The sequence below is a fragment of the Rattus norvegicus genome, chromosome 19 (genome assembly GCF_036323735.1).
Source record: "Rattus norvegicus strain BN/NHsdMcwi chromosome 19, GRCr8, whole genome shotgun sequence".
Lineage (NCBI taxonomy): Eukaryota > Metazoa > Chordata > Mammalia > Rodentia > Muridae > Rattus > Rattus norvegicus.
This window is the reverse complement of record NC_086037.1, coordinates 37,946,297-37,959,953: the sequence shown is the minus strand read 5'-3', so window position 1 is coordinate 37,959,953 and position 13,657 is coordinate 37,946,297. Positions and strand designations below refer to the sequence as shown.

Genomic DNA, 13,657 nt, shown 5'->3' with positions numbered 1-13,657 from the left:
CACATAAAATACAATAGTAAAGACAACGAAACAAAAACTAACTCAGGAAGGGTTTTGAATTGGAGACACAGAACTTTGAAGACTGTCTACAGATCTTATAGGTCACTAACCACTTCACTACCATATACTGTATACAAGCAACTAGCAAAACTTTTGATCCTGTTTAGCACCACACAGGAAAATCTCAGCATATACTTCAAACATTTCAAAGAAAAACTGAGAAAAGAAAAACTAATACAATGCTAAGAATTTTTTTCAATGTTGTAACTTTGGGGTATGGCTCAAGGGGTAAAGACACCTGCCACTAAGCCTACTAACCTGAGTTCTATCTGCAGAAGCCCCTGGAAGAGACAAACAACTAAAGCAAGTTTTTCTCTCACCTCCACATGTGCATATTTTCTAACTCCTTCCCCAACAAATAAATGCAGTTGAAAATTTTTTAAATATAATATTGACTTACTGTTCAAGGTTAAGTTTATTGAATATCTCCACTGTTGTTTCTAGAACTTTATCAACATAGTCCACACGATCAGGGTAACATTTCATAGCAAGATTAATGAGAGAGACTTGTAAAGATACAACGTCCTCTGATGGCATGTCTTGTCTGGACTGCAATGTTTAGAAAATTATATAATTTATTTTAAACAATTACAAAAAAAAAAAAGATAGACCAATAAAGAAATTCCAAAGTTGAGAACTTACAGAAAACGCTATACAAACCTGTATCACTGTAGCCACCTGTTGTGAAAATATGTCAAAAAGTTTAATCTCAGCTGGAATTCCAGGTCCATCTTCACGATGAGCAAATAAAGCTAATCTAAAAAAGAAAACATTTTTTTCTTTTTTTTTTAAGATACAGGATCTGAGCAGTGGGTTCATTTTTTCTTTATTGCTTTTCTCTATTTTCTGAGTCTATTTCTTAGAACATTAAGAATGGCTGTTAAGATTATAGCTAAAATACCAAGACATTACTATTAATTTTTGGTGAATTAATTCCAAACAAGACTTTGGAAATTTAGCCTAGATGCTACTGTGATGGAAGGAACTTATTTTAACAATAAATGTTACTGCCTTTCCATTTAGGGTGGGAAGGTTAAAACAAGAGCTACAATGTATGGCTTTTTACTCAATTTCTTAACTAAGTTTTGTTAATGATGCCTTATTCCATTGGCAATCATGTTTGCTTACTTATTCACTTACTGTATGTAGAACAACCCAGCCTAGAATTTATGGTACTCCTGTCTCTACTTCAGAAGTGCTGGGCTTACAGTCATGTGCTACCATACCTGGATTAAATAAATAGAGGCTGCAGGGATGGCTCAGTGGTCAGAGTACTTACCACTCTTACAGAGAACCCAAGTTCAGTACCCAACATCTATATGGAGCCACTAGACATAATGTTCACTTTTATAACCTGCATCTTAAGCTATTCAAACTTGTGCACACTGCATTACCTGTCAAGGTCCGAACTACATCTGCATTTTGCTATGCATTAGAAACCCACACTGATTGGGATTGCTAAATGGTATTACTCCTGCACAGGACAATCTAGTTAGCCATCTTTCTTTAAGAGTAGGCCCAAAAAGCATGCAATGTATGCTGCCTACGACAATCTGGAGACCTCTGCTTTATTAATTTCTAGACTAGTAACTTAAGACTAGTAACTTAATTAGATAGCTTGAAATATATATATATATATAAAGTCTGGAACAACAATGCCAAGCAACCAGAGCTTCCAGGGACTAAGCCACTACCTAAAGTCCATGGACTGACCGTGGACTCTGACCTCATAGGAAGCAATGAATATCCTAGTAAGAGCACCAGTGGAAGGGGAAGCCCTGGGTCCTGCTAAGACTGAACCGCCAGTGAACGTGATTGTTGGGGAGAGGGCGGGAATGGGGGGAGGATGGGGAGGAGAACACCCATAAAGAAGGGGAGGGAGAGGGATTAGGGGGATGTTTGCCCGGAAACCGGGAAAGGGAATAACACTCAAAATGTAAATAAGAAATACCCAAGTTAATAAAAAATAAAAAAAAAAAAAGTCTGCTGAAATACATCTTTGGTGTTGTTTCTAACCTCATAATGATATATACTCACAGTAGGATAAATTATGTGTTATTTATCATATAGCAAGGCTACCAAGCAGTCATTCATTACAAATATTATAAGAAGCCAAGTTATACATACATATGCATTATACACATATATTTATATAGATATAAATGTTAAATATACATATATGCACATACATATTAATATATGTAAATATATAAAATTAATATTACAATAATTTTATATATTTGTGTGTGTGTGTGTATATATATATACATATATACACACACACACAAACTAAAAAAGTTTTACTTTTAAATCTTGAGTGTAAATGCAAGTATCTATGGAATCCAGAAGGAAGGTCAGGTGCCCTGGAACTGGAGCCTCAGGCAACTGCGAGCCATCAGTGTCAGTGCAGGGAACTGAATTCAGGTCATCTTCAAGAGTAGTATGTGCTCTTAACTGCTGAGCTAATCCTAATTTTTATATGTTTTATCAATTAAAACTAATGGCTAAAAAACTATACTTAAAGGAGATAACTAAAAATGCGGTTCTTAAAAACTCTTCTTTATGAAAATGTGACAGCAGAATGAATACTTAAGCATTCTTCCAATTTTAGTATATGTGCTGCCGAAGCGAGCACTACTTAAGCATTCTGAATCATTCTTATGGTGTTGCTACTTAAAAAATAAAAACTAAATCAAGTAAGTTACCACTGAAAGATAATTTACATAATTCTGAGAAATTCTGTTCTTCAATGAACTTTGGACAAGGAAAGCTTTGCACAATAATATCTACACATATCAGTTCAACAGATTAAAGAACTCATTGTAAACCAGGTATGGTCTAATGCCAGCACCTGAATTAAGTCAAGAGAATCAGAAATTCAAGGTCATCCTCATGTACAGGCAACCTGGGCTACATTAAAAAAAAAAAAAAAAAAACACACATTAAGCTCCTTAAACCTTCAAATGAAAAGGTAAACCTTTACACTTAAGTCAGGCAATCACTAACTAGATATTGAATGCTAAAATATCTATAGCAAAATCACACTAAAATTGGTACTTATAAGTAATAACAGAAACAAAGGACTTATGAATGTTGTTAAGTTGCTTATTTCCATGTCAGAGCATGCATTTCCCTTCCAGTGCTGAACAGTCTTACCTGTCAATTAAAGCAATGATTATGTTTTTCACATTTACATTTTGGTGTAACTCAGCACAAGCTCTAAGAAAAGGATTCAAAGTCTGGAGATGGAATTCATCAGGAAAAACCTAAAAGTCAGATATGATTAATCAATAAAGAGAAAGAAATTCACAAAATATCCAGATCTTATGAATGGTATACAAAATCATTACTTATAGAAATTCTAAATAATTTAACCTTGGATAATTAAAATCAAAGCCAGAAATATTCCATTTCTAGCATACAAGTAAGTCTAATAAGACCTAGAAAACTCAAGATTATTTTCCTATATTTTTGAGTCAAAACAAAACAAAACCAATAATTAGTACAAAGACCAAGCTTGAAAATGGAAATTTTTGAAGGACGTTTCCTATTCAAGAAAAACTTTTCTTTCCCTAAGTTTTTTTTTTCTTTTTTTCTTTTTTTTTCTTTTTTTCGGAGCTGGGGACCGAACCCAGGGCCTTGTAGTTGCTAGGCAAGCGCTCTACCACTAAGCCAAATCCCCAACCTCTTTCCCTAAGTTTTTTGTTTTTTGTTTTTTCTATTTCTGAGCATAGTTTAGGCACAATGGCCGGGTTGGCCTTAAACTCAGGGCTTCATCCTCATAACTGGGCTGGAACTATAGGCCATGTACCTCCACACTGGGCTCAGGACTTCTTTTTCCCAAACAAGAATGAAAACTCCTTTTAAGAATTACTGTTCTCCTACTTACCTGAATGATGCACTCCATGAGATACTCTTGAGCCAAAGCATCTCTACAATTCACAACTTGCTCCAAAATGCCTGTTAAAACAATCTAAACACAGCAAGGAAAAGAACAAAGGTGAGCTGAAAATGATTTTGAAAATCCCAAAGGACTTCCCTAGCAATGAACATGAAAATCATTTTACATTGCTTTCACCCACACTTCAATGTTCAAGTTTAAAATTAACTTATTATTAAATATAAAAACTTCATCACATAAAGGTTTTTTTAACTTTGTGTTTTTTTGTCTATCCTAACAAGACTTTAACTAATCCAAGATATGAAGATTATGTTTTTTTCTAGAACTTTTAGATTATATATAAATAAGTCTCTGATCCCTTTTCTATAGTTTCTACACTGTTTGAGAAATGGTCAGGACTTAAAAGTGTCTTTGTTTACACATAAAGTGGGTATTCAATTGTTCCAGAGTAATTTATTAAGGTTACCCTGGGCAGGCATAGTAGTGCACCTCTTTAATCCCAACGCTCAGCAAGCAGATCTCTGTGAGTTCAAGGTCATCCTAACCTACAAAGGACGACCTAATCTTCAGGACAGCCAAGGACTAAAGACTGAACCTGTTTCAAAAGACAAACAGTAAGTCTGCCTTTGCACCTTCATAAAAATGAACGGCAGGGCTGAAGATGTGGCTCAGTTGGCAGAGGGAATCTCTAGGACTCACTCAGGAGGATCAGAACTTGAAGGCCATCCTTGGCTACAAGTGAGTTGGAGGCCAGCCTGAACTACCTGAGATGATCAAGGGAGAGGAAAAAGAAGGGGCCGATATGTGAGTCTAATAATGGACTACCTAATCCAAGGATTGACAAATCTAATTCACTGCCTGAATTTTGGGGGTTTTGTTTCATATTTTTGTTGCTATGGATCCAAATCCAGAACCTGAAGTATATTAAATAGTAGCCAAACTGAGCTGTACTCTAAAATGTCAAGGGACCAAGCCCTGCCCTGATCATTTTCTTAATGTTTTTCTGCCTGTGCCCCATACCCATCTAATTTACTACTTTTAACTAATAACTTACAAAACTCAAATACTTACCATCTAGCTAGCCTTTTGGTAAGAGCACTGGCTGCTCTTCTAGAGAACCTGGGTTTGATTCCCAGCACCCACATGGTGGCTCACAATCATCTGTAACTCCAGTTCCAGGGGATTAGACACCCTTTTTTGGCCTCTGGGCACAGACACACACATGGTACATAAACATACATGCTGGCAAAAAACCTCACACACTTTTTTTTCTTTTAAAGTCCTTAGACAAGTGTGCAGATCCTTACTTTATCCCCCTTCACTGTCTCATGTGTCTGTCCCTTTCATCACTTCCCCTTTATGCGTCTCTCCACTGGTTTCTATTGCCACCACGAAACACCATGACCAAAAAGCAAACTGAAGAGGAAAGGGTTTATTTGGCTTACACTTCCACATCATAGTTTATCACTGGAGGAAGTCAGGACAGAACTCAAACAGGGCAGGAACCTGGAGGCAGGAGCTGATATAGAGGCCATGGAGGGGTGCAGCTTACTGGCTCGTTCCCCATAGCTTGCTCAAACTGCCTTCTTTCAGAACCCAGGCTCACCAGCACCGGGATGGTACCACCCACAATGGGCTGCACACCCCCACCCCCTATTGATCACTAATTGAGAAAATGCCATACGCTGGATCTCATAGAGGCATATCCTCAACTGAGGCTCTTTTCTCTGCAATGACTAGCTTGTGTCAAGTTGACACAAAAAACAGTCAGCACAACTGATATATATCAATACCACAAACTATCTTCACTTCAGTGAAAGTAAACTTAGGTCCTTTTGTCCTAGTCTTTTAAAATGGCTGTGGGTATTATAGGTTCTCTTCTCCTTCTCATATACTTTAGAATCAGTTTATTGACTTTATAAAACAGAGTTAGGTATGACTGAGACTCCACTGAATCGATAGTTAGATTTAAGTAAAACTGCTACCTTGACAGTATAGAAATCCCCAACCCATAAACATGATAGTGCTTTTAACTAGATCATTTTTAGTAAAAAAGTTAAAATATTTTTAAATTTAACAAAAATATATTTAAAATAAAATTTTCAGTTTAGATCTCACAATGTAAGAAAAAAATGACAACAAAAAAGATAAGAACCTGTTTGTAACGTTCCACATTTACACCTTCCAACTGACTAAGGCGCACCAAATTAGTTCCCACTAAAATTCTCAGTTCTTGTCTCTCTCGTTCTCTTTTTTCTCTATCTCGACTATGTCCTTGATGCTGCATCCGCACCCAGAGCTTATTCATTTCTGCAAAGTTGAGTAGTACAAAATCCATGGAATCACTGATATCACCAGTTGTTTCTTCACTGCCAAGAAAAAGTTAGAAAAATCTTTATGCACATGACAGGATCAACTTACTACTCGTCCATTCATTTCTTCTTACTTCTACAAATACTCATGCTTCAAAAGCCATTTTCAACTTCATTTCATTTGGCCTAATGCTAATTAAATTTCAAGAACAGACTCTTGCATGAAAAAAACTAGGGAAAGAACACACATTTATGGGGCAAATCGCTTTCCATGACTCCTTATTCTGAGCTCACTGGACTTTGCCCTTACCGCAACTCACTAGAATATAAAAAGTTGTGCTCAATTTAGCAGCACACGAACTAAAATTGAAACAGTACAGAGACTAGCATGGCCCCTACAGTGACAAGCAATCTGTGAAGCACCCCGTATTTTTAAGGGGGCATGACAGGGCTTCACATGGTACTGGCAGCTTACATTACACTCTTCAGCAACTACACTTCTTACAGAGAACTCAGACATGCATGGTGACACAGTACTACTGAAGAGGGGTTAGTATGGAAGGCACTGCACTTGGAAGCATGATGGCGTCCCAGCTCCCACCATAAGGAATCCAACTACAGCCGAATCCTTACATATCCTGATTAAAAAACAAAAATTAAAAAGTTTCTAAAAGACCCCAAAACTTGACATTTAGGATAGACCAATAACTGCTGCTTTACTGTTATATTTTGGCTTCAAATGAAGTATGAGCTTTATGAAGAAAGACCTTATTTTTCTATATCTTCTAAGACAGGAAACTTAGTTTTTCCAATATTTTACTGATTGTCTAAACGTTTAAAATTCAGAGTCAAATTATAATAATAAAAATAACATCATCCTCTTTGTATACTATTAAATCTTTTATGTATGGTTTAACTTAATACGAAGAAGAAGAAGGAAGAGGAAGAGGAAAAGGAGGAGAAGAAGTAGTAGTAGCAGCAGCAGCAGCAGCAGCAGCAGCAAACGATTCTCGGCATAGTGACGCAAACCTGTAATGTAGACATTTGAGAGGCAAAAGGAGGAGGATTGCATGCTCAAGGGAAGCGTGAGTTATACGGTGAGAATGTTTTTCAAAATGAGAAAGAAGGGAGATGGCTAGTGCAGTGGTTCAGAGGGTAGAGGCACTGGCCATGTACTCCTGGTGGTCGGAATTTGATTCCCAGAGACCATGTAAAGGTAAAAGCAAAGAACCAACTCCACAGTTATTCTCTGACCATCACACACACACCATGGCACACATTCACATACATGAACACACACACATCATTACACACAAATATACATATAATAATGTATTTTTAAAGGGATTGATGCAGATAAACTACTGATTTACTAGTCTTAGAAATTTAAAAAACAGGTAAACTTTGAATAAAAGGAAATTATTAGTTCTTCAATCTAGGGACCCATCACATAAAAAGTTTACCACACCTAGCAGCAATCCGCCATTGCTGGGGAAAAAAGGTGTCATGGATTTTAATGCTAGAATGGAAGCTGCAAAAGAAACAGAGGCCTCTATAAACTATTTTTAGTTTTTTTTTTCCAAGTCAACACCTTTAAAGGTTACAGTCACAAAGATTATCTAATGTAATGGGAAGATGTTCTTAACTATATTAGATGCCTATAATCCATTATTTGAGAGTGTGCATACAGGAGAGCTACTGAAAATTCAAGACCAGGCTAGGCTACAGTGAGTACCAGTCACTCAAGGCCACACAGCAAACCCTAAACAAAACAAAACAAAAACAAAACAAAAATAAATAAATAAATAAATTTTTAAAAGCAGATTCTAAAGAATCTTTCTAAATATATAACTGAATATGAGTACATTTTGTCTCATACAATTATATATCTCAGTGAAAGACTAGACACAAAATACTACATGAATTTGAGTGGTAAAACTACTGACACGTGTTCTTATTTCTGTATACTTTTCTACAATTTTAAGACATTTCACTACAGGGTTGGTGGGAACACTACAGCTACACCAAGATTACTTACTCTGTTGGCTCTCCTTCATCAGGTAAAATGTTCCTAGTACACTGAAGAAGATAATTTCGAAGAAACAAACCCCTTAGTGGATGCTGCACGCCACGGCACATTTCTACCAAATCTTTCAGAATATCTTTCCTGGACTGAGGAAATGACTTGACATACACAACTCCAACTGTGATCAAGAGATAACTAGGAGAAGCAAAGAATCCATTTGATTAGAGACAGAATATGTGAAAACTTGATTGTATTCAAACACACCACACACATATTAAATAAATTAAGACAGAAACTATATCATCTTAAACAGTATTCTTTATGGTGAGAAAAACCACCTAACTTTAAATATAACTACAAAAATATTTGAAAAAAAAAAATCACTGACTGATCCCAGTGGTCAGTCAGTCCCTCTGACTCATGAAGTATACGATCCAAGACAGCCATCTGCTAACTGATACTGCAGCTGGTATGTACGGCTATTCTCTCTCTCTCTCTCTCTCTCTCTCTCTCTCTCTCTCACACACACACACACACACACACACACACACACACACACACACATTTACTAATCAGTCAAGGTGATTAACCACAGTAACTAACACAACTGTAACAGTATTGTAACAAAAGATAACATGAGTGAATGATCTCTCTCCTCTATCTTACTTACTATGCCATATTCACCATCCTTGAATTTGAGACGATACAGTAACTACCCAATGAGAATAAAATAGGTGAGAGAAGATGAGGTAGCATTAGGCTATCTCAGCAGCACAGCTATTCCAACAAGCAAGAAGGCTAAGAAGAGACTAAAGGGTAGATAACATATACAGTGTGATCAATAAAACGATGATTCACACCCCCAGTGGAACAATAATCAGGCTACTTAAAATGTACAAAAGTTTAAACTTAAATTACTTCTATCATTTTCCTTTCAATATTCTTAGACTATGATGACCATGGTTGCTTGTGGAAATTACTACTGATTTTTTTTCTTTTTGATTTTCTCATACACACACCTGCTCTTTCTTACTACCATAGGCCCAGCTGACTTAGATACTTAGTTGCTATGTAAACCAGGCTACCCTTCAACTTGCAGCAATGTCTCTGTGGCAAAGAGCTGGGATTACAGGTATATGACACCATGCCTGCCCCTTAAAAAAGCCAATGTCAGCTAGTCATGGAGTGTCATCTCTGCATTCTCAGCATTTGGGAAACTGAGCCAGGAGGTTCGTGAATTCAAAGCAATGAGATGCTGTCCAAAAAACAGAGAGGGATAATTTCAAAAAAGAAAAAAGTATCTAAGTCAAGAAATGCAAAGAAAGAGGAGTTTTAAACTAGCACTAACTTTTGTTGGGTGAGACTTCACCTCTACACAAAGCCTAGAAAGTGTGGCTATAAAAGACGTTAATTACTTACAGCCTTGGAATAATGTTTCCAGCATACTGTACAAGTTCATAGAGATCTGCCACCTTTCTTCCTTTAGCAAATTCATCAGTCAAATAGACCTCCAAGTAGTGCAGCTCATCAGAAATAGCCATATCTTTAATTATGGTTAAGGATTAAGAACAAAGGTAAATTAATTTAAAAAAAAAATACACACACACACACACACACACACACACACTTCACAACTACTGTTGGGATAATTACAACTGTTAGGCAGGGCCAGTGATACAGTTCATTAGTGCAAGCATTTACCTCTCACAGAAAAAAGTCTTGTATTTTATTTCCACCACTGACAAAACAAAACAAAACCGCACACACTTTTGGACTGCCTGGCAGAGGTCCATGGCTATAATACCAGCTACTCATGAGGCTACAGAGAGAGGGCCAGAGTTCAAAGGAAAGGCCACTTAATGTTTAAAGGGAAGAGAGAATTTCAGCTGGCTTTCATTGCTCTACAGTAAAGATCACTGGAGCAGAGATGGGTTAGCAGTAAGAACACCTGCTGCTCTTGCAATGGGTTGGGGTTCAGTCCCCAATACCCACAGCATAGTTCAGGACCATTCCTAGCTCCAGTTTCAGGGGATCTGATACTCTCTTGACTACCATGGGCACCAGCTACATGCATATATGCAATGCAAACAGCCATATATATAAAAGTAAATTAAACTTAAAATTTTTTTCATGCTGGTATAACAGCACATGTCTGAAGTCAGACCTCAGGCAGAAGAACAGTAAGTTCAAAGCCAGCCTGAGCTACACCACAGTACATTGTCTCAAAAAGAAAGAAAGACTCCCAGCTACCTGGGAGGCTGAAGATGGGGATCAGCTGAACGCAAGAGTTCAAGCCTGGCCTCAGCATCTTATAAGGGGGACTGAAGGGAATGCCAGGCATGGTGGCATGCACCTGTAATGCCAGCACACAAGAGGCAGATGCCAAGAGGATCACTGCCAATTAACAAGCCAGGGAAGGCCACACAACAAGATCTTACCTCTGAAACAACAACAACAACAACAACAACAAAAACAAAAACAGAAAACAGATGCTTCAATTTTTTTCAAAAATTAAGAGCAATTTATTTTGAGAAACTTAGACATATGGGTATGGATTTAGTTCAATTGGCAAATTGTCTGTCTAAAATTAAGGTCAACAGCCAACACTGTGAAAAGGAAAGGGGGGGGAGAGGAGATTTATTCTTGGAAAAAAAGGGGCATTTTTCTCATTTAGAATATCTGCTTGGAGAAGGACTATTTTGTCTAAAAACTAATAGAACTACTGACTCCACATATTTTTAACAAAGAACAAAAGCCAGGCATGATGGTTCATCCCTATAACCCTACCATTCAGGAAGTTGAGGCAGGAGAACTGTGAGTTTGAGGTTAGGTTGGGCTAAAAAATAAGCATCCATTTCGGGGGGGGGGGGGGGTTGTGATAGAGGGGAGCACTAGTTGCTTTTCCAAAGGACCTGGGTTCAAGTTCCAGCATAGTGGTTTCCAACCATCTGTGACTATAGTTCCAGGGGATCTGATGCCTTCCGGCCTCTGCAGGCACTAGTCATGAGTGTGGTCCAGATATACACATATGCAGATAAAGCACACACACATAAATCTAAAAACAAAGAGTATAAATAAAGGCCTTAAAGGCCCTCCCACTCTTAAGAGTTCTTTCCTCGCTTTTTCTTAATAAGTCTGTATTGGTTCTGCTTTAAATACAAATCCAACAACAACAACAAAAACAATTGGCCTTATCAAGAAGTAACTATAAGCCAGATGAGGTGGCACACACCTTTGCTCCTAGCACTCAATAGGCAGAGGTAGAGAGGCAAAGAGAGGCAGAGAGAGGCAAAGAGAGGCAGAGAGAGGCAGAGAGGCAGAAAGAAGCTGAGAGAGAGGCAGAGAGAGAGGCAGTGAGAGAGGCAGAGAGAGGCAGAGAGAGGTAGAGAGAGAGGCAGAGAGGCAGAGAGAGGCAGAGAGAGAGGCAGAGAGGCAGAGAGAGGCACAGAGAGGCACAGAGAGGCAGAGGCAGGTGGATCAGCCTGGTCTGCAGCGTGAGTTCCAGGGAAGCCAGGAACTCAGCCAGGCTACATAGAGGGAAACAAAAACAAAAACAAAAAACAAAACCAAATAAGAAATAAGTATGGCTCAAATGTTAATCCTTCAACAGTCAAAGGATACAAAGTTCATAGTAACTCTTTGGTGATAACATAGAAGTCCGGAGTTCTCCAAGCATATTCGAGGCATGTTTCAGAGCGTCCATCAGCTTGTTTTTGTCCTACAGAAATACCAATAACTTATGAGAGTACTTACTTAACTAAACGTTTATCTTGGTTCTATTTAGGCAAAACTGTTACACAGTTTTAAGAGTCTACAGCACTTATTTTAGTCACATAAAAATCAACTTCACAAGTTTCCTTTTATTAAAAATTTAAATTAAAAAAAAAATCTAACTCCTCACCAGGGTTACAAAGCTTTCAAGGCTTCCATAACTAAGACAGTATGTTTCATAGAGCAACTCCAAACTTTTGAATTCAACCTCTACGAACTAGGGAATTAGTTCCAATAAGCCATATTTGACTTTGCAGTCAAAGAAGGCATGCTAAGCTTCTTCAGCAAGGTATCTATCCTAACAATGGCTCTGTCCCAGAACTTGAGGCTCTTTGCAGCTTGGGCAGTGATTAAACATGTAAGCCTTTCCTTGTGTTTTTCAACCACCAGACAATTTTTGAGACACAGCAAGAAACATTATTCATGCTCAGAAAGAAAAAGAAACAAGAGAAAACCCATTTTCTAAACTAAAACATTTACTTTTCTTTCCAAATCTATTGCTAAGAAAATCAAAACATAAGACATGAGAGAGTTTTAAGCTTTAGAAAAGGTAGAGCTGGGGCTGAGAGGACAGCTCATGGGTAAGTGCTGCCTGTGCAGGCTCTGAATTTGAATCCCCGCCTGCCCGAGGCAGCACATACCTGCCATCCACACACTAAGGAGGAAGGCACAGCAGATCCCTGGGGCACACAGGGAGTCTGGTCTCTAATCTGGTAAACTCCAGATTAGAGACGCCGTCTCAAGAACTAAGATGGAAAGAGAGGCAAGGAAGGGCCACCGGTACTTAGGACCCTGATGTTGTCACTCACACTCAGAGATTAGGGAGGAAAGTCAGCCCACAGCAGTCACCATCTGAAGCCAGGTAGTGGGCAAAGGTTTAGGAACTCCCCACCAGTCATGATCTACGGTCACAGAAGGTACCAGGACATAGTCTCCCATTACTGGTTGCATTCTGTGATCAGAAAATGTATGGAGGCTTGGGAGCCACTGCCAGTGGCACTCTGAGGTCAAGAAGGGAACAAAGGGGCTAAAGAGATGGCTCAGAAGTTAAAAGCATTCGCTGCTCCTCCAGACACCCAGGTTCATTTACCAGTACCCACATGGCAGTTCACAGATGTCTCTAACTCCGACCTAGGTGATCTGACAACCTCTCCTGGCCTCTGAGGGCTCCAGGTACACATGCAGCTCAAAGACACACATGCAGGAAAAATACATACACACGCAAAATATAGTAAGACATGGACAGGCCCTAGGACTTCAGTCGCACACCAGGTCACCCCAAGGTCAAGGGGCCTGCTGAGACTCTTGCCTTCAGAGCTAAGCTACACCTACTTCTGTTTCCTTCCGATGAGTGTATAAAGGAAAGATGGCGCACATACGCACAACTGAAGCTTACTCAGCTTCAGGGAAGATGAAGTTTATAGTAAGCAGATGGACTAGGAGAATAAACCACGTGAGTAAACACCCAAAGAGAAACACTGGGGGTTGGGGATTTAGCTCAGTGGTAGAGCACTTGCCTAGCAAGCCCAAGGCCCTGGGTTCGGTCCCCAGCTCCAAAAAAAAAGAACCAAAAAAAAAAAAAAAAAA

At 38.6% G+C, this 13,657-nt stretch overlaps 1 protein-coding gene and 1 pseudogene across 1 annotated transcript in view; one reads left to right on the top strand and one right to left on the bottom strand.

Annotated features, from left to right (window-relative positions):
* The window catches only part of Vps35 (VPS35 retromer complex component), a 35,899-nt gene that overhangs the window by 14,934 nt on the left and 7,308 nt on the right, over positions 1-13,657 (bottom strand). Inside the window, exons 3-10 of the mRNA NM_001105718.2 lie at positions 11,921-12,017; positions 9,719-9,842; positions 8,312-8,494; positions 6,117-6,330; positions 3,950-4,033; positions 3,217-3,326; positions 721-817; positions 461-609 (exon numbers count right to left, since the gene is read on the bottom strand). Of these exons, the coding sequence (NP_001099188.2) occupies positions 461-609; positions 721-817; positions 3,217-3,326; positions 3,950-4,033; positions 6,117-6,330; positions 8,312-8,494; positions 9,719-9,842; positions 11,921-12,017 (1,058 nt within the window). The remainder of the gene's footprint in view (positions 1-460; positions 610-720; positions 818-3,216; positions 3,327-3,949; positions 4,034-6,116; positions 6,331-8,311; positions 8,495-9,718; positions 9,843-11,920; positions 12,018-13,657) is intronic.
* Positions 6,610-6,707, top strand: LOC120098671 (U6 spliceosomal RNA; annotated as a pseudogene).